General features: G+C 41.4%; 1 protein-coding gene across 1 annotated transcript in view; it reads right to left on the bottom strand.

Moving 5' to 3' along the window:
* LOC115141219 (mitogen-activated protein kinase kinase kinase 5-like) overlaps positions 1 to 19581 on the bottom strand; it is a 34578-nt gene extending 14997 nt beyond the window's left edge. The window contains exons 1-15 of the mRNA XM_029679955.2: positions 19007 to 19581; positions 18674 to 18813; positions 17767 to 17954; positions 17336 to 17504; positions 13321 to 13427; positions 12835 to 13005; positions 12310 to 12422; positions 11765 to 11924; positions 7536 to 7686; positions 5770 to 5874; positions 5330 to 5382; positions 4505 to 4600; positions 3786 to 3870; positions 3016 to 3149; positions 2173 to 2300 (exon numbers count right to left, since the gene is read on the bottom strand). Of these exons, the coding sequence (XP_029535815.1) occupies positions 2173 to 2300; positions 3016 to 3149; positions 3786 to 3870; positions 4505 to 4600; positions 5330 to 5382; positions 5770 to 5874; positions 7536 to 7686; positions 11765 to 11924; positions 12310 to 12422; positions 12835 to 13005; positions 13321 to 13427; positions 17336 to 17504; positions 17767 to 17954; positions 18674 to 18813; positions 19007 to 19337 (2131 nt within the window). The 5' untranslated portion in view covers positions 19338 to 19581. The remainder of the gene's footprint in view (positions 1 to 2172; positions 2301 to 3015; positions 3150 to 3785; positions 3871 to 4504; positions 4601 to 5329; positions 5383 to 5769; positions 5875 to 7535; positions 7687 to 11764; positions 11925 to 12309; positions 12423 to 12834; positions 13006 to 13320; positions 13428 to 17335; positions 17505 to 17766; positions 17955 to 18673; positions 18814 to 19006) is intronic.
* Positions 19582 to 22692: the final 3111 nt, after the last annotated feature.

The raw sequence follows: 22692 nt of genomic DNA, 5'->3' as shown, positions 1-22692 counted from the left end.
GTCATTAAAACTAGTTCTTCAACCACTCCACAAATTTCTTGTTAACAAACTATAGTTTTGGCAAGTCCATTAGGACATCTACTTTGTGCATGACAAGTAATTATTCCAACAATTGTTTAAAGAAATTATTTCATTTATTTTCACTGTATCACAATTCCAGTGGGTCATAAGTTTACATAAACTAAGTTGACTGTGCCTTTAAACAGCTTAGAAAATTCCAGAAAATGATGTCATGGCTTTAGAAGCTCCTGATAGGCTAATTAACATCATTTGAGTCAATTGGAGGTGTACCTGTGGATGTATTTCAAGGCCTACCTTCAAACGTAGTGCCTCTTTGCTTGACATCATGGGAAAATCAAAAGAAATCAGCCAAGACCTCAGAAAATAATTGTACACCTCCACAAGTCTGGTTCATCCTTGGGAGCTATTTACAAACACCTGAAGGTACCACGTTCATCTGTACAAACAATAGCACAGAAGTATAAACACCATGGGACCACGCAGCTGTCATACCTCTCAGGAAGGAGACGCATTCTGTCTCCTAGAGATGAACATACTTTGGTGCGAAAAGTGCAAATCAATACCAGAACAACAGCAAAGGACCCTGTGAAGATGGAGGAAACAGGTAAAAAAGTATCTATATCCACAGTAAAACGAGTCCTATAGCGACATAACCTGAAAGGCCGCTCAGCAAGGAAGAAGCCACTGCTCCAAAACCGCCATTAAAAAAAAGCCAGACTACGGGTTGCAACTGCACATGGGGACAAATATTGTACTTTTTGGAGAAATGTTCTATGGTCTGATGAAACAAAAATAGAACTGTTTGGCCATAATTACCATCTTTATGTTTGGAAGAAAAAGGAGGAGGCTTGCAAGCCGAAGAACACCATCCCAACCGTGAAGCACGGAGGTGGCAGCATCATGTTGTGGGGGTGATTTGCTGCAGGAGGGACTGGTGTACTTCACAAAATAGATGGCATCATGAGGTAGGAAAATTATGTGGATATATTGAAGCAACATCTCAAGACATCAGTTAAAGTTAAAGTTCGGTTGCAAATGGGTCTTCCAAATGGACAATGACCCCAAGCATACTTCCAAAGTTGAGGCAAAATGGCTTAAGGACAACAAAGTCAAGGTATTGGAGTGGCAATTACAAAGCCCTGAACTCAATCCCATAGAAAATTTGTGGGCAGAACTGAAAAAGTGTGTGCGAGAAAGGAGGCCTACAAACCTGACTCAGTTACACCAGCTCTGTCAGGAGGAATGAGCCAACATTCACCCAACTTATTGTGGGAAGCATGTGGAAGGCTACCTGAAATGTTTGACCCAAGTAAAACAAGTTAAAGGCAACGCTACCAAATACTAATTGAGTGTATGTAAACTTCTGACCCACTGGGAATGTGATGAAATAAATAAAAGCTGACATAAATAATTCTCTATTATTCTGACATTTCACATTCTTAAAATAAAGGGGTGACCCTAGCTGACCTAAGACAGGGAATTTTTACAAGGATTAAATGTCAGGAATTGTGAAAAACCGAGTTTAAATGTATTTGGCTAAGGAGTATGTAAACTTCTGACTTCAACTGTATATAGCCTCATTAGTTATTTTATTGTGTTAACATTTCCTTTTATGCTATTTAATTGTAAAAAACTTTTTTTTATTTATTCTGCATTGGTGGGAAAAGGTTTGTAATGAAACATTTCACGGTAAAGTCTACACCTATTGTATTCGGCACATGTGACAGTTTCATAATTAGTGGGGCAGAGAAAGATGAGCAATAGTGAAATTATTGATGAGAGAATACAGTACCAGAGTGTGTGAGTGGTAGACAGAGATTGAAGGAAGGAGAATGAGTAGTAGAGAGACACACAAAAACTGAGAAGTGAAGACTGAAACCATTAGTTGTACGGCAGTTTAAAAGTTAAAGCAGGACAGTACAAGATTACCAAAGCTTTCGTCAGTGAGAGAATGAATAAATACTGTACATACTGAGTGAAGGAGTGATATAAAGACTTGTCTAAAGACTACTAATTTGTAGTAGACAGGCACAAAAATCGAAATTAGAACACTGAATAAACCTGGTTCTATGTGACCTGATTTATGGGACCATAGAAACAGAATGAGATTTTAATATAGAATTAAATCAATTCTATTTCTATCCTCTGTACCTCCAGGAACCTCCTCCATAAAGATCTTGATGAAGCCGTCCTGACTCATAGAGCCCAGGTACTGAACGATGTTCCTGTGCTTCAGCCTCTTGTGCAGAGCTATCTCCTCATGCAGAGGCTGGGAGTAACTGAGATTCACACGCAGATGGGAGAGAGAACCAACAGTTAGCATTGGCACTAGATTTAGCATAGCATTAGCAAATGGGACATTGTGTTCATCTGCAGTTATAACAACATTGCTACAAAACATAAACAATGTTCGTGCTAGCTGTGCCGTCATTGAAAAACAACTAAATTCACACTCTAATCTGGCAGTTGTGCTGACATGGTGTAGCTGTGACCCATACATACTGTATGAATATGATGAGAGCTTTACAAATCACCTGTCATGTGCTGCTTTGGCCTATGTGGCCATTAGTTCTGCAGAGGAACTTAGTATTAACATTTCTTGAACTATGGGGCTAAGCTCTTAGTCGAGGTCGAAGGCTCGTAAACAAGGAATGGGGAAATCTAAATAGACATCCATCTCTTCAGGGAGTAGATTCCGGTGTAGCTATGGGGATACTGGACAAACATTACACATTTGGAATGTTGAGGAAAACATATGCACATTCATTATTCTCATCATTAATCGTGAATCGTTTCGCTCACAATTATATAATACATTATACATATTAGGCTCAGATAATAATTGGGATTTATGGTATAATGTGCAAAGAAAAGTAGCCTGGTCCCAGATCTGTTTTGTCGTGTCAACAAGTATGGTCATTGTTTGACAATACAGAAAAAACAGATCTGGGACCATGCAAAAAAAAGTAAACAGGGGAAATGTGTTTTCCATACGTTCTGTCTTTCTCTGGGATCTCCTTGATGGCGATGCGGACTTGGTTGCTCAGGTCCCTCCCAGCATACACCACGCCATAGGTTCCTTTACCCAGAACCACCTTGTCTCCGTTTTCGCTGGTCTCATAGATAAACTGCAGGAGGTAAGGGAGAAGGTTTAATTCAACAGGAAGACAGATGTGAAACCAAATGTGTGTTTCATAAAAAAATTTGTTTGAGTGTGTAGGTTAGAAATATTGTAAAGAATTTCACAGGCAACCACAACAGAAAAGGAATATGCTAATTTAGAAACCTTCTGCTGCTCTGAACGGCAGTGAACTGAAATACTATTTGAAATTATTTCAAATTGTATTTGAACCCAGGTTTGCTGGAGTGACATGCTGGACTGAATCCAATGTTCTGTGAATACCAGGAACTTAACACACAAAAAATGAGGAGTCGGGAATACGTTAACCATTGGGGAGCGGTTAAGGGAAACTTTTAACCTTTTGACCCCATCATGACAGGGCTTGTTTGTGTACTGGTAGGGTAGAAGGGGGGTCAGAAACAGAAAAGCAGCCTCGAGAGGGAGGATTCTAGGCTTCTATGGCCCGATCTCAATTTGTCTCTCCGCAATTCCTTGAATCCTTTCTCCTCACCTCCTTTTCAACCGTATTGGAGGAGACGGTCCAATGTCTCTCCCCTCGAACCCTGGTTTCCAATGCGCTTTCAGAAGGAAGCAAGAAAAGAGGAAATCGAGGAAAGATGAATTGAGAAAGAGACTAGCTGACCTCCAGTAATCCTCCAGTGAGCTCGCTGGGGTACTCCACTGGGGCTTCTGCCTGGCTTAGGAGAGAGTTGACCAGCTCACAGAACCTGATGGAGAAACAACACACACAAGAAACTAAATCATATGGAAAGACAGTCATATATTCATGGACCTCACAGGCAAGTCATAGATAAGACCTGCTGAAACACAAACAAACAAATTCAGTACACAGCACTGTTATCAATCTTATGTCATGACATATTAAAGGGGACCTTTCAATTGCTAGTTATTTGCCTTTCACTGATTCCGCAAATACTACTATGAAAACCACTTCCTATTTCCTTCCTTCTCAGAAGGTCTTGGATAACACTGGGTATTTACTGTGTCCCAATACACAACACCTAGATAATAATGTACTGTATAAGCACACAATGTAAAATACATACACCTATCAATCCACACAGAAAGGGGAGCGAGAAGCAGGCTCTATTTCCATATGCCAGTGTAAAATAAACATTAACAGTTGTCATGTCAACACAATCAAATAATGTGATAATGGTCGAATGAACAGGCCCAATCTGTATGTACGTTTTATGTGGGGAATGAATCATTGGTTGATATGGTTGGTTGTTACGCCAGTTCCTGCTAGACAGCTGGGCTAAAGGCTGTCTTTTGGTGTGTGTTTGTGCGTGCGTGCATGCGTGAGCGTGTGTCTGTGTTTTGTATGTGTGTGGGACCCACCCTTTACAGTGCAGCTCGCTGGGAAAGCAGAGTTGGAAGTCATCCGAGTTCTCCAGGACATACAGGAAGCAGCTACGCTCGTCAAACTTGGAAACACTGAACAGGTCAAAAGAGGAGGATTAGGAGCTACACAACACTTCAAAGCGAACAGCGGCATCACAACAAGTACTCTCAAAATAGCAATGCAGGCAAACAAAGTTAAAAGGAATACGAATCAAGACAAGAAAAACCAATAATAAACACATTCAATACGTGGCTCTGCAATTCAGAGAGAAACTTTTTCTTTGTATCTCGTATAGATTGAAATACTGATACGTTTCAAGCCACCGTTTGATAGTGTTGCAAATGCAAACTGAAATAAAATAAATATATCTAATGCCCCTGGAGGCAGTTCGGTAAGCAAAAAAAGGGGAAAATACAGTGACCTCCACAGCCAAATAGACACGGACTCACACACACACACACATATCCAGTCACAGTCTTTGAGAACAGCACAGACAAAAACACCCTGATGGCCAGTGGCCAAGTCCGCCAGACAGTTAAAGTGTTTAGACTCAGTAGACAACCTGGGTTCAAATACTATTTCAAATCCTTTGAAATACTAAAGCTGGGCTTGACTGAGCACAATGGAACCAATAGGGTAGTCGCAAACCTGAAAACCTGCAAACTCCGCCCATCAGGCTAAAGCAAACACTGAAATATTTCAAATAGTATTTAAATCTAGGTCTGGTAGACTAGCCCTGATGATGTGTATGGGCTGCAGGCGTGAACACCACACACCCACACAGCAAATGTTAGCACACTCTGTACTGTCTGTTACCGTACCTCACTCCCCGGATTTGCGAGGCAGGGAAAGTCCACTGCGCTTTCTGGCCTTTCTATGGAAGGGAAGACATGGCAGACTGTCAAAATGCTCACTCAACAACCTAAACACACACACACACAAAGTATGCAAGTGCCTGCACACACTGGCGGCCTCGCATGCACACTTCCTCATTAGGTGTGTCTTCTTTCCCCATCACTGACGTGGTGCCGTTAAGAAAACACTCCACGCCTATTCTAGTTAAAACACACCATTCTGTCTCACACTATTCCTGAACTACCATTTTCAATGTCTTGACACGTTGAAAACTGTAGACCTGTACAGTATAACTCAGTAGTTAAATATCTACGAGGCGGTAGGGGTCCGTTTACCTGGTCCCAGATCTGCTTGTACTGTATTAGCCAACTCTTATGGTCATTGTCATGCCAAACATGGTCTGTACCTTCAGGGGTGTGATGTGGTTGAGCTGAACTGTGCAGCTGTCGTCCTCCTCACTCACACACACTATGGTGGGTTGGAGCACTTTGGTCGGCTCCAGGATCAGAACCTGAGGAACGGCAACGGTTAATGGTGCCAACAGTTTTTAGCATTAAAATTTTACTTTTATAAATACTTTTGCTGCAGAATGGCACCTAACATTGTTAATGTGACAAACTATCCCGGCAGGGTGACGCCAAGTGCCAACTTCATTAGCAAATGATCTAACCATGATGGTTAAAATACATGTTAAAGCAAATATGTTTTTACTGCTCTGCATTTGAATTAGAGGTCGACCGATTATGATTTTTCAATGCCGATACCGATAATTGGAGGACCAAAAAAGCCGATAACGATTAATCTGACATTTTTAAAAATTTGTAATAATGACAATTAGAACAATACTGAATGAACACTTATTTTAACTTAATATAATACATCAATAAAAATCAATTTAGCCTCAAGTAAATAATGAAACATGTTCAATTTGGTTTAAATAATGCAAAAACAGAGTGTTGGAGAAGTCAAGTGCAATATGTGCTATGTAAGAAAGCTAAGGTTTAAGTTCCTTGCTCAGAACATGAGAACATATGAAAGCTGGTGGTTCCTTTTAACATGAGTCTTCAATATTCCCAGGTAAGAAGCTTTAGGTTGCAGTTATTATAGGAATTATAGGACTATTTCCCTCTATACCATTTGATTTTCATTAACCTTTGACTATTGGATGTTCTTATAGGCACTCTAGTATTGCCAGTGTAACAGTATAGCTTCCGTCCCTCTCCTCGCTCCTCCCTGGGCTCGAACCAGCAACACAACGACAACAGCCACCATCGAAGCAGCGTTACCCATGCAGAGCAAGGGGAACAACTACTAGAAGGCTTAGAGCGAGTGAAGATTGAAACTATTACCACGCGCTAACTAGCTAGCCATTTCACTTCGGTTACACCAGCCTCATCTCGGGAGTTGATAGGCTTGAAGTCATAAACAGCGCAATGCTTGACACACAACGAAGAGCTGCTGGCAAAACGCACAAGAGTGCTGTTTGAATGAATGTTTACGCGCCTGCTTCTGCCTACCACTGCTCAGTCAGATACTTGGATATTATCTAGCGTGTATCAACCATGTGTAGTTAACTAGTGATTATGATTGATTGTTTTTTATAAGATAAATTTAATCCTAGCTAGCAACTTACATTGGCTTACTGCATTCGCGTAACAGGCAGGCTCCTTGTGGAGTGCAACAAGAGAGAGGCAGGTCGTTATTGCGCTGGACTAGTTAACTGTAAGGTTGCAAGATTGGATCCCCCGAGCTGACAAGGTGAAAATCTGTCATTCTGCCCCTGCACAAGGCAGTTAAGCCACCGTTCCTAGGCTGTCATTGAAAATAAGAATGGGTTCTTAACTGACTTGCCTATTTAAATAAAAGAACACAAAAATAATTATAATATATATGATTTTTTTAAATCGACAAATCGGCACCCAAAAATACCGATTTCCGATTGTTATGAAAACTTGAAATCGGCCCTAATTAATCGGCCATTCCGATTAATCGGTCAACCTCTAATTTGAATGCCCAGACTGTTATATACTAGACAGAGAGAATCTATTGAGATCTCACAAAGGGTTTGAGGAACTGGGAGTACTGGGAGTGGTGGAGTCTGACAGAGTGTCTTTGCAGCAGTCAAGACTAAACTAACTAAATAAAGCTGAATGTGATGTGGTGAGGTCTTACTGGGCAGCGGTCAGTGGAAACAGTAGGCTTGCAGGCTTGCAGCATCAGCTCCATCCAGAAGTCCACAGTCTCCTGTTTAGACATTTTCACCTCTGGGGGCTTGGTGAACTGACGATACAAGATGAACGTCTCCATGATCGAGCCCACATACCTCAAAAGAAAGATGCGAATAAGTATTTGAAAATCAAAATAAAGTTGACCTTAAACAGAGATTGACATTGACCTTAAAGAGGCCATACCAATATTTTTCTTAGTGTCCATTAAGGGGACCCCTTTCCCCTATCTTTAACATTAAAAGGTCCCGCAAAAAAACATGTTTTTCATCAAATGGATGATATTTGGATGAAACCAGATCAGAGTTGGATGACCTAAGTATGAAAAATTACTGTTGCTGGTACATTGATCAAGTCTGATCATAAAGTTACTGGTCCCTTCCCCAGTTGTCAAACACTTGAATTCAGATGGTGGAATTATTTAGGGCTTTGTGTTACATCACATAAAGCCCTAATTTGAATATACCAATGGTAATGTCTTATTCTCTTACCTAATTTAAATAAGTACCGCCTGGTAACCATCAGCACAGAAGGTGTGTTTGCATAGCTAGCTAGTCTACTGGTGCCAAAATTTGACTGCAGGGTGACATCAGATTACACGTTTCTCCTGTTCATCTATGGCCAAAAAAAATGATAAGTTTCCCCTTTCATCTGTGTCTGCTAGTTACTGGCTAGCTAGTTCTTTAGTCATCATGGAACAAAAAAGGGGGGTCGTTCAAAATTTAGACGCAGTTGTCATGTAATATATATCTGTCAGTGCTGCTGCAAACTGCAACAGAAGAGGCATGCCAAATGGGAGATTTTGACATCATTGATAGTCATGGTTTATGAACATAGTCTGGCAGTCAACATACATATACACACATACATACATACATACACACACACACAGTGGGGCAAAAAAGTATTTAGTCAGCCACCAATTGTGCAAGTTCTCCCACTTAAAAAGATGAGAGGCCTGTAATTTTCATCATAGGTACACTTCAACTATGACAGTCAAAATGAGAAGAAAAAAAAAAATCAAGAAAATCACATTGTAGGATTTTTAATGAATTTATTTGCAAATTATGGTGGAAAATAAGTATTTGGTCAATAACAAAAGTTTGTCAATACTTTGTTATATACCCTTTGTTGGCAATGACAGAGGTCAAATGTTTTCTGTAAGTCTTCACAAGGTTTTCACACACTGTTGCTGGTATTTTGGCCCATTCCTACATGCAGATCTCCTCTAGAGCAGTGATGTTTTGGGGCTGTTGCTGGGCAACACGGACTTTCAACTCCCTCCAAAGATTTTCTATGGTGTTGAGATCTGGAGACTGGCTAGGCCACTCCAGGACCTTGAAATGCTTCTTACGAAGCCACTCCATTGCCCGGGCGGTGTGTTTGGGATCACTGAAAGGCACAGCCACGTTTCATCTTCAATGCCCTTGCTGATGGAAGGAGGTTTTCACTCAAACTCTCACGATACATGGCCCCATTCATTCTTTCCTTTACACGGATCAGTCGTCCTGGTCCCTTTGCAGAAAAACAGCCCCAAAGCATGATGTTTCCACCCCCATGCTTCACAGTAGGTATGGTGTTCTTTGGATGCAACTCAGCATTCTTTGTCCTCCAAACACGACGAGTTGAGTTTTTACCAAAAAGTTATATTTTGGTTTCATCTGACCATATGACATTCTCCCAATCTTCTTCTGGATCATCCAAATGCTCTCTAGCAAAATTCAGACGGGCCTGGACATGTACTGGCTTAAGCAGGGGGACATGTCTGGCACTGCAGGATTTGAGTCCCTGGCGGCGTAGTGTGTTACTGATGGTAGGCTTTGTTACTTTGGTCCCAGCTCTCTGCAGGTCATTCACTAGGTCCCCCCGTGTGGTTCTGGGCTTTTTGCTTACCGTTCATGATATCATTTTGACCCCACTGGGTGAGATCTTGCGTGGAGCCCCAGAACAAGGGAGATTATCAGTGGTCTTGTGTGTCTTCCATTTCCTAATAATTGCTCCCACAGTTGATTTCTTCAAACCAAGCTGCTTACCTATTGCATATTCAGTCTTCCCAGCCTGGTGCAGGGCTACAATTTTGTTTCTGGTGTCCTTTGACAGCTCTTTGGTCTTGGCCATAGTAGAGTTTGGAGTGTGACTGTTTGAGGTTGTGGACAGGTGTCTTTTATACTGATAACAGGTTCAAACAGGTGCTATTAATACAGGTCACGAGTGGAGGACAGAGGAGCCTCTTAAAGAAGAAGTTATAGGTCTGTGAGAGGCAGAAATCTTGCTGGTTTGTAGGTGACCAAATACTTATTTTCCACCATAATTTGCAAATTCATTTAAAAAATCCTACAATGTGATTTTCTGGATTTTTTTTTCTAATTTTGTCTGTCATAGTTGAAGTGTACCTATGATGAAAATTACAGGCCTCTCATCTTTTTAAGTGGGAGAACTTGCACAATTGGTGGCTGACTAAATACTTTTTTGCCCCACTGTATATATTTAACCTGGGTTTAGGAGAGGGAGAGTGAGAAAGAGAGGGGGAAGCCATGATATACACTCATATGAGGGATACCCAGACCTCACCCTGTCCAGTTTCAACTGAAATTGTCCAAGATGAACAAGCTAGCTATCTTCATGATCTCACTGCAACACCGCTGTCATAACGTGGACCTTTCTGGGTGTAGATCATGGCTTCCCCCTCTCTCTCACTCTCCCTCTCCTAAACCCAGGTTTTATTGCCCCAGGTCGTAAATACCACAGAGACTCTCCCTGACCATGCAATTGAGAGAGTTTCACAGTAAGACAAAGGGATTCTCCCGCCCAATTCTACCATGTCCCAACATTAGTTAGTTAGTAAATAAATAATTAAGCCAATTGGTCTATGGATGATTCATGGTGTAGGGTGGGTTTGTGCAGATAACCAAGAATTCTACGACATTTGAAATGAGACTGACGTAAGGTAAAGAATAATTCAGTAATTGAAGACTAATTGATCAGATATTAAACTTCCTAGTTAATTAAATGTACATGATTAGTTTAATCAAGTAATAATAATGACAGAGAATTGATTTGATAAAATAACAGACTTCACCTTTAATGATAGCCAGAGGCACGACACAGCTCATTACGTCCAAGTTGCTTGATATAAGTATTTCAAAGAAATGTCAGTCAAGGTGAGCTCCCCTCCCCACTCAGCCGATTAGCTCCCTGCCTACTCAGCCTGTCTTTTCAGCCTTACTGATAGTTAGACATGAGAGAAAAAGGGCATTTTTCTCAAATTTGGAGCATTTAAAAAAATAATAATAATAAATAAAAATAAATAAAAAAAAAAATTTTAAAATCGGGAAAAAATATAAAGGCTATTTTACATGATAATCCGAATGACTGTGCGGGCCCTTTAACAAGATATTTTGAAATGTGCCCTCTCATTCTGGTTTCTAATCATCTCAATCTCAAAAACAAGGTGCATACAACATCGGTGTTTTTTTGAATACATCACTGGGGCCAAGCTTTCTGCCATCTGGGACCTATATAATAGGCGGTGTCAGAGGAAAGCCCATAAAATGGTCAGAGACTATAGTCACCCAAGTTATAGACGGTTTTCTCTGCTACCGCACAGCAAGCGGTACGTGAGTGCCAAGTCTAGGACCAAAAGGCTCCTCAACAGCTTCTACCCCCAAGCCATTAGACTGCTGAACAATTAATGAAATCGCCACCGGACAATATATATTGACACCCCCTTCCCCTTTGTACAATGCTGCAACTGGCTGTTTATTATCTATGCGTAGTCACTTCACCCCCACCTACATGTACAAATGACCTCAACTAACCTGTACCCCCAAACACTGACTCGGTACCGGTGCCCCCTGTATATAGCCTCGTTATTGTTATTCTTATTGTGTTACTTTTTCTTATTACTTTTTCTTTTAGTCTACTTGGAAATATTTTCTTAACTCTTCTTGAACTGCACTGTTGCTTAAGGGCTTGTAAGTAAGCATTTCACGGTAAAGTCTACACTTGTTGTATTCGGCGCATGTGACAAATTTAGATTTGAATCTGTTAGAATGATATGCTCATATATTTTGCATCAAGAATGCTTGCCTGGTCCCAGATCTGTTTGTCTTGTCTCGAATGTTTGCAGTGACAATGACCATAGGATTTGACTAAATGAATTGTGACTCCTCTCACCACATGGGTGCATTGAGCCGGTAGAGTTTTTCTGAAGCCTCGATGACCTTCCTGTGTTCGTTAGCCAGGATGCTGGCTCCCAGGTAGAAGCCTACGTCCCAGTAGTCCTGCATCTTCTCCAAGCTGCCCTTCCTCCCCAGGAGGCTGCTCAGGGTCACGCCTGGATACACACACACACAGATGGGTGCAGACAGACACACATGCTAGATGGTGAGAATATTAGTATTATATTTATATTTTCAGGCTAACAGTATGGCATCGAAATGTAACAAAAGAAAAAGAGACGCATGACAAGGCACAGAAGCCCAGAATAACAGTGACATGCATTGATAAATAATGTACGGGTGTAATTATTTAGTGTCTTTATGCAGGCTGTTAGCAATGATGACAATAAGCCCACACTCGGTTGATCACAGACATGGATAAAAAAATAATAAGGCAATTGTAGTTTATTTAAGCAATTAAACAAAACAAAACATGAACACACGAGTTCCCTTTGACAGGCTACTGATTCAGGGCAGTGGAGTGTCGTGAGAACAATGTACCTATTTTCCGCAGCTCGATGGAGGTGTCAAATTCGTGGCCGGCAGCCATCAAGAGGACAACGTTGTTGATGCCGGAATGAAGGGTGGGCTCTGTCTCGAAGGCTTTGCCGTACCTGGGGGAGAATCCATGAAGGGAGATTAAAACTGATTCATTAACTAATACATATTGCTGCCTAGTCAATGAGCTGACCTAAGCAATGATTTGTTTAATAACAGAGTAACATATAGTATCAGGTGTGTCATGACTGTTTATGCCATCTGCTATGTTATAATTCTAACAGTGTTATGCAGCCTTTATGACAGAGGACTCAAGTAAAGTGTAACTGAAAGGACGGAGGGAACTCAAAGGGATAACATAGTAACATAGTAGAGCGCTAGTAAGGAGGACTTGACTGGAGTGAGTGAAGGGATGCTGTGTCTACGGTGTGCATATTAGGACGACTTACAAGTCCAAACTGCCTCTGACACAAACTCCTTGTGACTCGAAGGCTGTACTAATATAGACACTGTAATGGTGTGTCTCACCAGTAGCAGGCCTGGTCTCGACTGCGATGGTCTTTAAAGCCTGAGCTCATGAACATGTCTTTGTAGATACGGCCGCAGAGGCAGTGCACGTCCGACACCACCCGGCCACCTGACTCCACAATGGGCAGAATCACCTCCAGGGCCTTGGCACGGTCACCTGGACGATTCCTCCTGAAGGTCAAAGATTAGGAAACATGACAGATGGAATCCTCAGAATCAACAGCATGTGTTGTGCTGCAAATTTAAAGTGTCGGGTAAATTTCTTGAAGAAAATCTGTGTGCTTATTTCAAGCTGTTTAAAATAATAAAGATAGGGGGGAAAAACAGTAGTGTGCTTTCAGAAAGCCCACTAATTAAGTGTTAAATTGGGGGAAGGCTTTAACCCATTTAGTGTTGTATACACATTATTTCCTTCTATTATATAATGTGAAAGACTATCGTCAAACAGAATATGTGAGCAATACACAAGTGGAGGAACAATGGTACCTGTTTAAAGCAAATATGTAGTGAAATTTGATATTCTGCTGGGCAGCCACCAAGCACATGGGCAAGTTGTTCAGAGTCTCTACCAGTTTGATAATGGCATCGTAGTCCTGAAGTCAGAAAGAGGACTGGATTACAGCAAACCCTTTATCAACATTATAATAACATATCTGATTTCAATTCATTATAAATTAGGCATGGCTGCAGACACCTTTAACATTTTTAAAAAGACACACAGAGTGAAGATCCTCATTCAAATTGATTTACTTTAACCCTTGCGGTACTTGTTAGGGTTGGGCGATGTCAACCTTTGTTCTAACTTGATTAAGTAGCCATAAAAAAAATGGTGACATAAAATGAATATCCCCCCTATTTGCCAAGCCAAATATATATACAGTGCCAGTCAAAAGTATGGACACACCTACTCATTCAAGGGTTTTTCTTTATTATAACTTTTTTCTACATTGTAGAATAATAGTGAAGACATCAAAACTATTAAATGACACATATGTAATCATGTAGTAACCAAAATAATGTTAAACAAATCAAAATATATTTTAGATTCTTCAAAGTAGCCACCCTTTTGCCTTGATGGCAGCTTTGCACACTCTTGGCATTCTCTCAACCAGCTTCACCTGGAATGCTTGAAGGAGTTCCCACATATGCTGCTTTTCCTTCACTCTGGGGTCCAACTCAATTTAAACCGCCTCAATTGGGTTGAGCTCAGGTGATTGTGGAGGCCAGGTCATTTGATGCAGCACTCCATCATTCTCCTTCTTGGTCAAAATAGCACTTACACAGTCTGGAGTTGTGTTGGGTCATTGTCCTGTTGAAAAGCAAATGATAGTCCCACTAAGCGCCCAGATGGGATAGCATATCGCTGCAGAATGCAGTGGTAGCCATGTTGGTTAAGTGTGCCTTGAATTATAAATAAATCACTGACAGTGTCACCAGCAAAGCACCCCCACACCATCACACCTCCTCCATGCTTCACGGTGGGAGCCACATATGTGGAGATCATCTGTTCACCTACTCCACGTCTCACAAAGACGGTTAGAGCCAAAAATCTAAAATTTGGACTCCTCAGACTAAAGGACAGATTTCCACCGGTCTAATGTCCATTGCTCATGTTTCTTGGCCCAAGCAAGTCTCTTCTTCTTATTGGTGTCCTTTAGTAGTGGTTTCTTTGCAGCTTGAAGGCCTGATTCATACAGTCTCCTCTGAACAGTTGATGTTGAGATGTGTCTGTTACTTGAACTCTGTGAAGCATTTATTTGGTCTGCAATTTCTGAGGCTGGTAACTCTAATGAACTTATCCTCTAACTCAAGGTCTTCCTTTCCTGGCGGTCCTCATGAGAGCCAGTTTCATCATAGCTCTTGATGGTTTTTGCGACTGCACTTGAAGAAACTTTCAAAGTTCTTGACATTTTCCAGATTGACTGACCTTCATGTCTTAAAGTAAAGCATTTCTCTTTGCTTATTTGAGCTGTTCTTGCCATAATATGGAGTTGGTATTTTACCAAATAGGGCTATCTTTTGTATATCACCCATTCCTCGTCACAACACAACTGATGGCTCAAACGCATTAAGAAGGAAAGAAATTCCACAAATTAACAAGGCACACCTGTTAATTGAAATGCATTCCAGGTGACTACCTCATGAAGCTGGTTGAGAGAATGCCAAGAGTGTACAAAGCTGTTATCAAGGCAGAGGGTGGCTACTTTGAAGAATCTCAAATATATTTTGATTTGTTGAACACTTATTTTGGTTACTACATGGTTCCATATGTGTTATTTCATTGTTTTGATGTCTTCACTATTATTCTACAATGTAGAAAATAGTAAAATAAAGAAAAGCCCAGGAATGATTAGGTGTGTCCAAACTTGCGACAGGTGCTGTATATTTTTTTTTATTTAAAAGAAATACAATTGTAAAATGGACACTAAAAAGACTGCTAAAAATATATTTTAGTAGCCTATTCCTCTCTGTTGTAGCTGTGGCATAAAAGAAGTGTGTGTGTGTGTGCCGACACGCAAGACAGCCTCATGGGCTGTGCTTCTGTGATATATTATGGTATGTAAATAATGAAGGGCCTGGCTGCAGAGCAAGCAACTCTGCTGTCCCCAGAACTGGATAATTATTCAATGGTTTGCATTTTTGACAAATCTTCCTCTCTTATTAGGCCATGGCTTCTATACGTTGTAGGTAGGTTCTGAACATTGCTAATAATAGGCTATTGAAATAGGCCTACTCTACACATCATTTCTTTCATAAGCTTGGCTCAGCTGTAAGTTTCCTTTTGACTTAATTTGTCCACCAAAATATTGTTTGCCCAAATTCACTTCTTGTTGCCTGTAATAGTTGCCATTCAAAATAAATCTGTATCAGAAAATCACCTATAGATTCTGACTTTCACAATTGTTTCTATTTGAAAGCTGCAACTTTAGGACATTAAACACTTTATTGGAATGGCCTACTTGGGAAATATATTTTATAATGTTAACTCGTCTTAATGCTTTTTATAAGCGTTTTTAATTAGTAGGATTTGGCTTTTGGCCATTTGGTTCGCAACGGCAAGTAGGAGGGATGAATCATTTATTTCAGACTAAGCTTGGCTCAATTGTAAGGTTTGAACAAACTACTCATTCTATTTTTCTATCTGGCTATTGTTTGTTTTACCTCTCATTATTACCGTAAGCCTATCATGTTAAGTTATTCAAAAGCAACTTGAAACTGTTTGAGAGCTCTGTTAAATAAATGTATTGTTTGATCAGGAAGTAGTAGAGGGAGGAGGCGGGAGAAAGCCAGCATGCATAAAAACAGGTGTCATATTCATATCAAATGGAGAGAAAATACAAAATTAGGCTTTTAAAATAATTAGACACCGGATTGTCCGCTATAAAAGTTTTTAAAAATGTATAGGCTTCGGCTATATGCCCAGATCACCCGACACGAAGAGAGAAAAAAAATATATGTTTCTGACACGACATTTTGAGCTGCTTTGGTGAAAATCTTAGCTCTGTCTACATTGTTCTTTTGCATTGTATAAATTGTTTATAACATATATATTGAAATAGGTTATGCAGGCTATAGCAAAGAAATAGGCCACTTGGCATGGCCCTGCTGTGGGTTGCCCGGGCAGCTCTTTACTGCTTGGTGCCAATCAAGTTGAAATAGGCTATACATTGTCTGTCACGTCACGATGTCTTCACCATCAACGATGGCTGTGAATCAGCTTCGATATCCAATACTATCATAATATCAGCCAACCCCTACTAGACAGTGTTCTTGCCTACAACTGAGACCCCGATAAGATGAGTTTATTTTATTTTTTTAACTTAGAATGACCATGGAGGGCTGCCATCTAATCATTGTTAGCATTCAATCCCCTTTATATTGGTATTTGTGTTCGCAGACAAAGAGCATTAATGTTTCAATGAAGGCAACAGTCATGCAAAAACAGGCAACCGTCATGCAGACTGTAGATCCGCCACACCAACACACAGGTTTTAAAGGTAGATTCAGCGATGCTTCTCGTAAACTGTAAGAGTCGGGCCAATTTCCACAACAACTAAAAGTATGAGCACGAGGCTAATCTTCTCAGCAATTGTGGTCCTGCATCTATCACATTGCAGCAGTTACTCTGTGTGAGTGAGCTGTCTTGCATCACGCCTATCTGCAACATGCGTGGTTCATTCTTCTGCTCGTGGTAACGTCATATCGCTGATTCTCTGTTTAAAACACCACCAAAGCATTCCACAGCCATAAAAGTGAGCCCATGCCCAAATATATACTGCCCAAACACAACAGTCAGCATAACATAAATAAGGGCAGTCTTGCCACTGGCAAACACAGTACCACTGAGCCCTCGGTCATGTTCATTAGGCACCAAATAGTAGGAACTACCTGGACTTGTCCAATAAGAAGCGCTCATTTTCATTTTCTATTACACAAAGCTTTGCTACAGTGTAACCTAATAAACATGATCCAGGTCCCTCGCTCCCATAGCTAAGCCCACCTGGACATCCCGGTACGACAGCAGTAGGTTCATGATGATGTCTGGGCTGAGCAGCTCCACTGTGTCAAGGCGCTTCTGGATGCGGCCCAGCTCCTGACTCAAGTCCTGGCCACTGAAGCGCTCCCGGGCTGTGCGGATCTCATGCCGGATGGACTCCCGGAAGTACTCACTAATAAGAGAGACAGTTGTACCCTTAAGCAAGGCACTTAGCACCTGAAACTGCTCTTGATCCAGAGGCATATATTGTATACAGCACGAAAGACTGATAATCGCTAACTGAAAGACATTTGCAGATGGGCAGTCTAGACATTTGCTGCTATTCTCCCTATCAAACCAAGCAGTTTGGTTGAGCAAAACTAAGTGGAAAAACACAACAAGGGAGTCATAAGGGAATAATTAGACATGCAGCGTGGGTAGCATGACATGCTGACCTGGCATGAACGTGCACATTGTCCAGCAGTTGAATGAGCCTCTCTACCAGTGGGGTGAGGAGGGGTTCCAGTTGGAAGCTTGGCTGCATCAGTTCTTTGATGCCGTTTACGAGGGTCGCGTCGCAGGCAAACACCTTGCCCTGTGGCAACACTACATACGGGATGAACGTGTAGCTCCCACACTGGTCCTGAGGGAAGACACACATACGGACATTAACATACAAGCGTTATCTATATGCAGCATACATTAATATTTTATGACGAAAGCCCAGCACACTATTAGCGAACAGAAACATACACAATATTCACTTTGGTACCACTGTGTTAACATCTGTTCAAATATGAGGAAATGTTTTTGCTTAAGTCACATCTCCGCAAAAGCTTAATTAACATAAATGAGGTTATGAACACGGTTCCATTGTCTTATGATAATGGAGTACTCACCTTGGTACCTTATCCATACCAGAGTGGTATCGTGCTCTAATAGCGGTGCTGCTTTAAAAACACACATATCTACTAAACACACACATCCGCTTGATAGGTCATAGGAAATCCATTGACCTATAAACCCATAAAAGACTGCAATTCAATCTTTGTTCAACAAGCCAGAGAAAACAACCCTAGGATCAACTTATATCAGAGAAATCAGGGCTAAAAATGTTGCAAATGTTTTTTTTTTTTTTTAAGTACAGCAGTAGTTATTGGCAATATTAAGCAACTGGTGGTGGGATTGTTGTGGCAATGGAGGGGACATCTTTATGGCACTGTAGCCTGCTTCTTCCAAAATGTCACACCCTAATATCTGTTTACAACCCAATTTCCCCCCAAAGTGAGCTGGCAAAAGGCCAACTTGGTCCCTTCCTCAATCATTTAATAGTTTTAAACTCTTACGATGCCCTGGGTGTACCTTGAGTGCTTCCAGGTCACTGTCCTGCTTGTGACAATACAGGATGATGTTATTGGTCATGCTGAAGCTCTCTCTTACACCCAGGTGATAGAAGAGGGACTGCTGGCAGTAAGTATCACTCATTTCCACCACTGCCACATCTGTCAAAAGAGAAGGGTCAAATTGGGTGTCGAAATTCGAAAACACCCGTTCAGCGCAGGTACGCACTTAAAATACCTGGGTGCAGAACACACACACACACACACACTAACTTGTTGGCCAACAACACTTTAGAAGAATTAAGTCGTGTGGTGTGGCCAATGCCTTACAGACAGTCGGCATGACTATACTTGCCTGCATTGTAGAAGATATCAAGAATGTCAGTCGTCCCAAGCGATATTCTCTCGAAAGGAATAGTTTTGAACACCGCGTGCGTTTCCGCGCAGGCTTCTTTCACGGACTTCAGTGACAAGTTCTCTTCTGTCTGTGGCAGGGATGCATCCTCAGTGACAATGTATGCAACAGCAACAGCCCTAGTCCGGCTCCGAGGGGAAATAATGTGTTTATTCGAGGTGCTGAGTTCAATAGCCAAAGGGTCCTGCCATAAACTTCCAGCTGATACCCAAACAGGATCCTTTCTCTTAACCTCGTGCAGGCTCATACGCCTGCGTTCGGTGGTATACATTTCTACAAATATTCAAGAACGCATATTCCAGTGTTGAATACCCTTCATAGACAGTGCAGCTCTGTTCCTGCAAATTCCCCAGGTACGTTTCGTCTCGCCCCAGTTTCCAGTGACATTCCGCGAACTGTTCCATAATCTCTACACGTCTTTAACCCCTCCCATATCCCCGGTTGCAATGCGCGATTTCGTTTTGCGTGGCTCGGTGCACACGGTCGGTGTAGTCTGTATATTTTAGACCATTCCATTGGTCCTTAACTGAATCTCTACCCACCAGGGGTAGAGATTGTGAAACGAATTTGTGAAACGAATTTGCCCCATGTCTAGCCCAGATTAATTGTTAGATTTAGAGAGGCTCTTCTACGACCTCTGCTGACTACGTAGTGGTGTAGCCAGAAATTCGTTGGTGGGTGAGCCTGCATAAATGTTGCTATGTGGTAGAGATACATTTGTCGTTTTATAGCTAATCTTATGCTATTCTACACATTTTGCTATGCCACTGATAGAAACTGTTGCTGTTTTAAAGCTCATTTCCTGTAATTCTACACATTTTGCCATGGGGCAGAGGAAAATGTGCATTTTTATAGCTCATCTCATAATAAAGAGATGCTCTGCTTTTTTGACACCACACTCCAAGAAGCAAGTTCTGCAGGCTCTAGTTTTGTCTGATCTTGATTATTGTCCAGTCATGTGGTCCAGTAATGCAAGGAAAGACCTAGTTAATTAAGGGGCAGCTGGCTCAGAATGGAGCTGCACTTTTTGCTCTTAATTGTAATCAGAGGGCTGATATAAATGCTATGCATGCCAGGCTCTATTGGCTAAGAGTTGAGGAGAGACTGACTGCATCATTTCTTCTTTAAAAAAATTGTTTGCATAGTCAATTTACGCACAGCTCTGACACACACACTTGTCCCACCAGACATGCCACCAGGGGTCTTTTCACAGTCCCCAAATCCAGAACAAATTCAATAAAGCGTACAGTATTATATAGAGCCCTTATTGCATGGAACTTCATTCCATCTCATATTGCTAAAATAAACAGAAAACCTGGTCTCAAAAAAACAGATAAAGCAACACCTCGCTGCACAACGCCTCTCCCCTATTGGACCTAGATAGTTTGTGTGAATGCATTGGTATGTAGGCTACGTGTGCCTTTTTAAATGTTTTATGTCGTACTGTCCTTGAGCTGTTCTTGTCTATTTATGTTCTGTATTATGTCATTGTGTATTATGTTTCATGTTTTGTGTGGACCCCAGGAAGAGAAGCTGCTGCTTTTGCAATAGCTAATGGGGATCCTAATAGAATACCAAATAAACTCAGCAAAAAAAGAAACGTCCTCACACTGTCAACTGCGTTTATTTTCAGCAAACTTAACATGTATAAATATTTGTATGAACATAACAAGATTCAACAACAGAGACATAAACTGAACAAGTTCCACAGACATGTGAATAACAGAAATGGAATAATGTGTCCCTGAAAAAAGGGGGTGTCAAAATCTAAATAACCGTCAGTATCTGGTGTGGCCACCAGCTGCATTAAATACTGCAGTGCATCTCTTCCTCATGGATTGCACCAGATTTGTCAGTTATTGCTGTGAGATGTTACCCCACTCTTCCACCAAGGCACCTGCAAGTTCCTGGACATTTCTGGGGGGAATGGCCCTAGCCCTCACCCTCCGATCCAACAGTTTCCAAACATTCTCAATGGGATTGAGATCCGTGCTCTTCGCTGGCCATGGCAGAACATTGACATTCCTGACTTACAGGAAATCATGCAGAGAACGAGCATTATGGCTGGTTGCATTTTCATGCTGGAGGGACATGTCAGAATGAGCCTGCAGGAAGGGTACCACATGAGGGAGGAGGATGTCTTCCCTGTAACACACAGTGTTGAGACTGCCTGCAAAGACAACAAGCTCAGTCCGATGATGCTGTGACACACCGCCCCAGACCATGCCGGACCCTCCACCTCTAAATCGATCCCGCTCCAGAGTACAGGCCTTGGTGTAATGCTAATTTCTTAGACGATAAATGCAAATCCGACCATCACCCCTGGTGAGACAAAACCGCGACTCGTCAGTGAAGAACACTTTTTGCCAATCCTGTCTGGTCCAGCGACAGTGGGTTTGTGCCCATAGGCGACGTAGTTTCCAGTGATGTCTGGTGAGGACCTGCCTTCCATAATAGTTTGTAGGTCAAACCATTCGGACGCATTAGAAGTAGTGCTGCCACCTTCACCACGGATGCGGAAGGGTGATATCTGCGGAGCCGTCGGATTAAGACGCAGCCCATGCAGAAATATATCATTTTTAAGCAGGATTTTGATGGGGATTTTTAAATTATGTTAATTTGGTTTCCGCAGGGCCGTGGAAATTGTATAAGGGTTAATATGACATATTTGGGAAAAGAGCCCCATGTTTAATGGTATAGTCCACAGGGAGGGGACATAGGTATAAAGGTACCTGTGAGCTGGAAATATGTTCTGGCTCTGCTATGCGAGCTGTGTGGGAGGCTGTCTATAGCCCAACCTGCTATACTTGGTTTAGTAGGGTAGGTCTGATTAAGGCTTAAGTTTTCGATTTAGATTTAAATCTGTATTTTGAGAGTCTGTTCATATTGTAAATATGTAAACATTGTGTAAATATTCATTCATTTGATTCCGCCATTCACCAGGAACCACCTTTCACTGTTAATAAACTGGACACTCTTTTGCACCTGATCCTGCTACTTACTGCATAAAAGGCTGCTTCAACATCCAGTCTCGACAACAGCATCAGAGAGAAAATGTGTAATTTTCCAAGCTAATATCCTGCAATTCTACACATTTTGCAATGAGGCAGATAACAAAATGATGTTTATGTTCCAAAAACATTTTAAAGGGAATTACAAGAAGTACTGAGTACTATGGAGCCTCCAAGACCCATGTTGCCCAGGGTTAAGAACATACATTGTAGAATAAAGGTGCTAGGCTATATGTTATAGTTTTCATTGTTATTTCTAAAAATATTCTTCATATCGACAATAATAGTGGAATGAGTGTTTCACAATATTATTTCCCCCAAAAATGTATTAGGTCCACACAAAATTGCATTTAATGGTAGAGCGTTGATATTGGTCAACAAAAGACTACTATCTCGTTATCAACATGACTGAGTTTCCTTTAGGTTGAATAGACAGGTTAGCTGACGTCGCAAAAACGATGTGGAAGCTTACAAGGGGCAGAAGGCAGTGTGTTATGGTTCTGGATGGCCAGAGAGCTAGCAACAATGTCAAGAAACTGCCATTTGGTGAATCTTTAGTGGCTAATTTCAGCTCATTTGATGTCTTATTTGTAGGTGTTTTGACTGTCACATCTA

This window comes from Oncorhynchus nerka, linkage group LG14 (genome assembly GCF_034236695.1).
Source record: "Oncorhynchus nerka isolate Pitt River linkage group LG14, Oner_Uvic_2.0, whole genome shotgun sequence".
Lineage (NCBI taxonomy): Eukaryota > Metazoa > Chordata > Actinopteri > Salmoniformes > Salmonidae > Oncorhynchus > Oncorhynchus nerka.
This window is presented reverse-complemented; position numbering and strand designations above follow the sequence as displayed.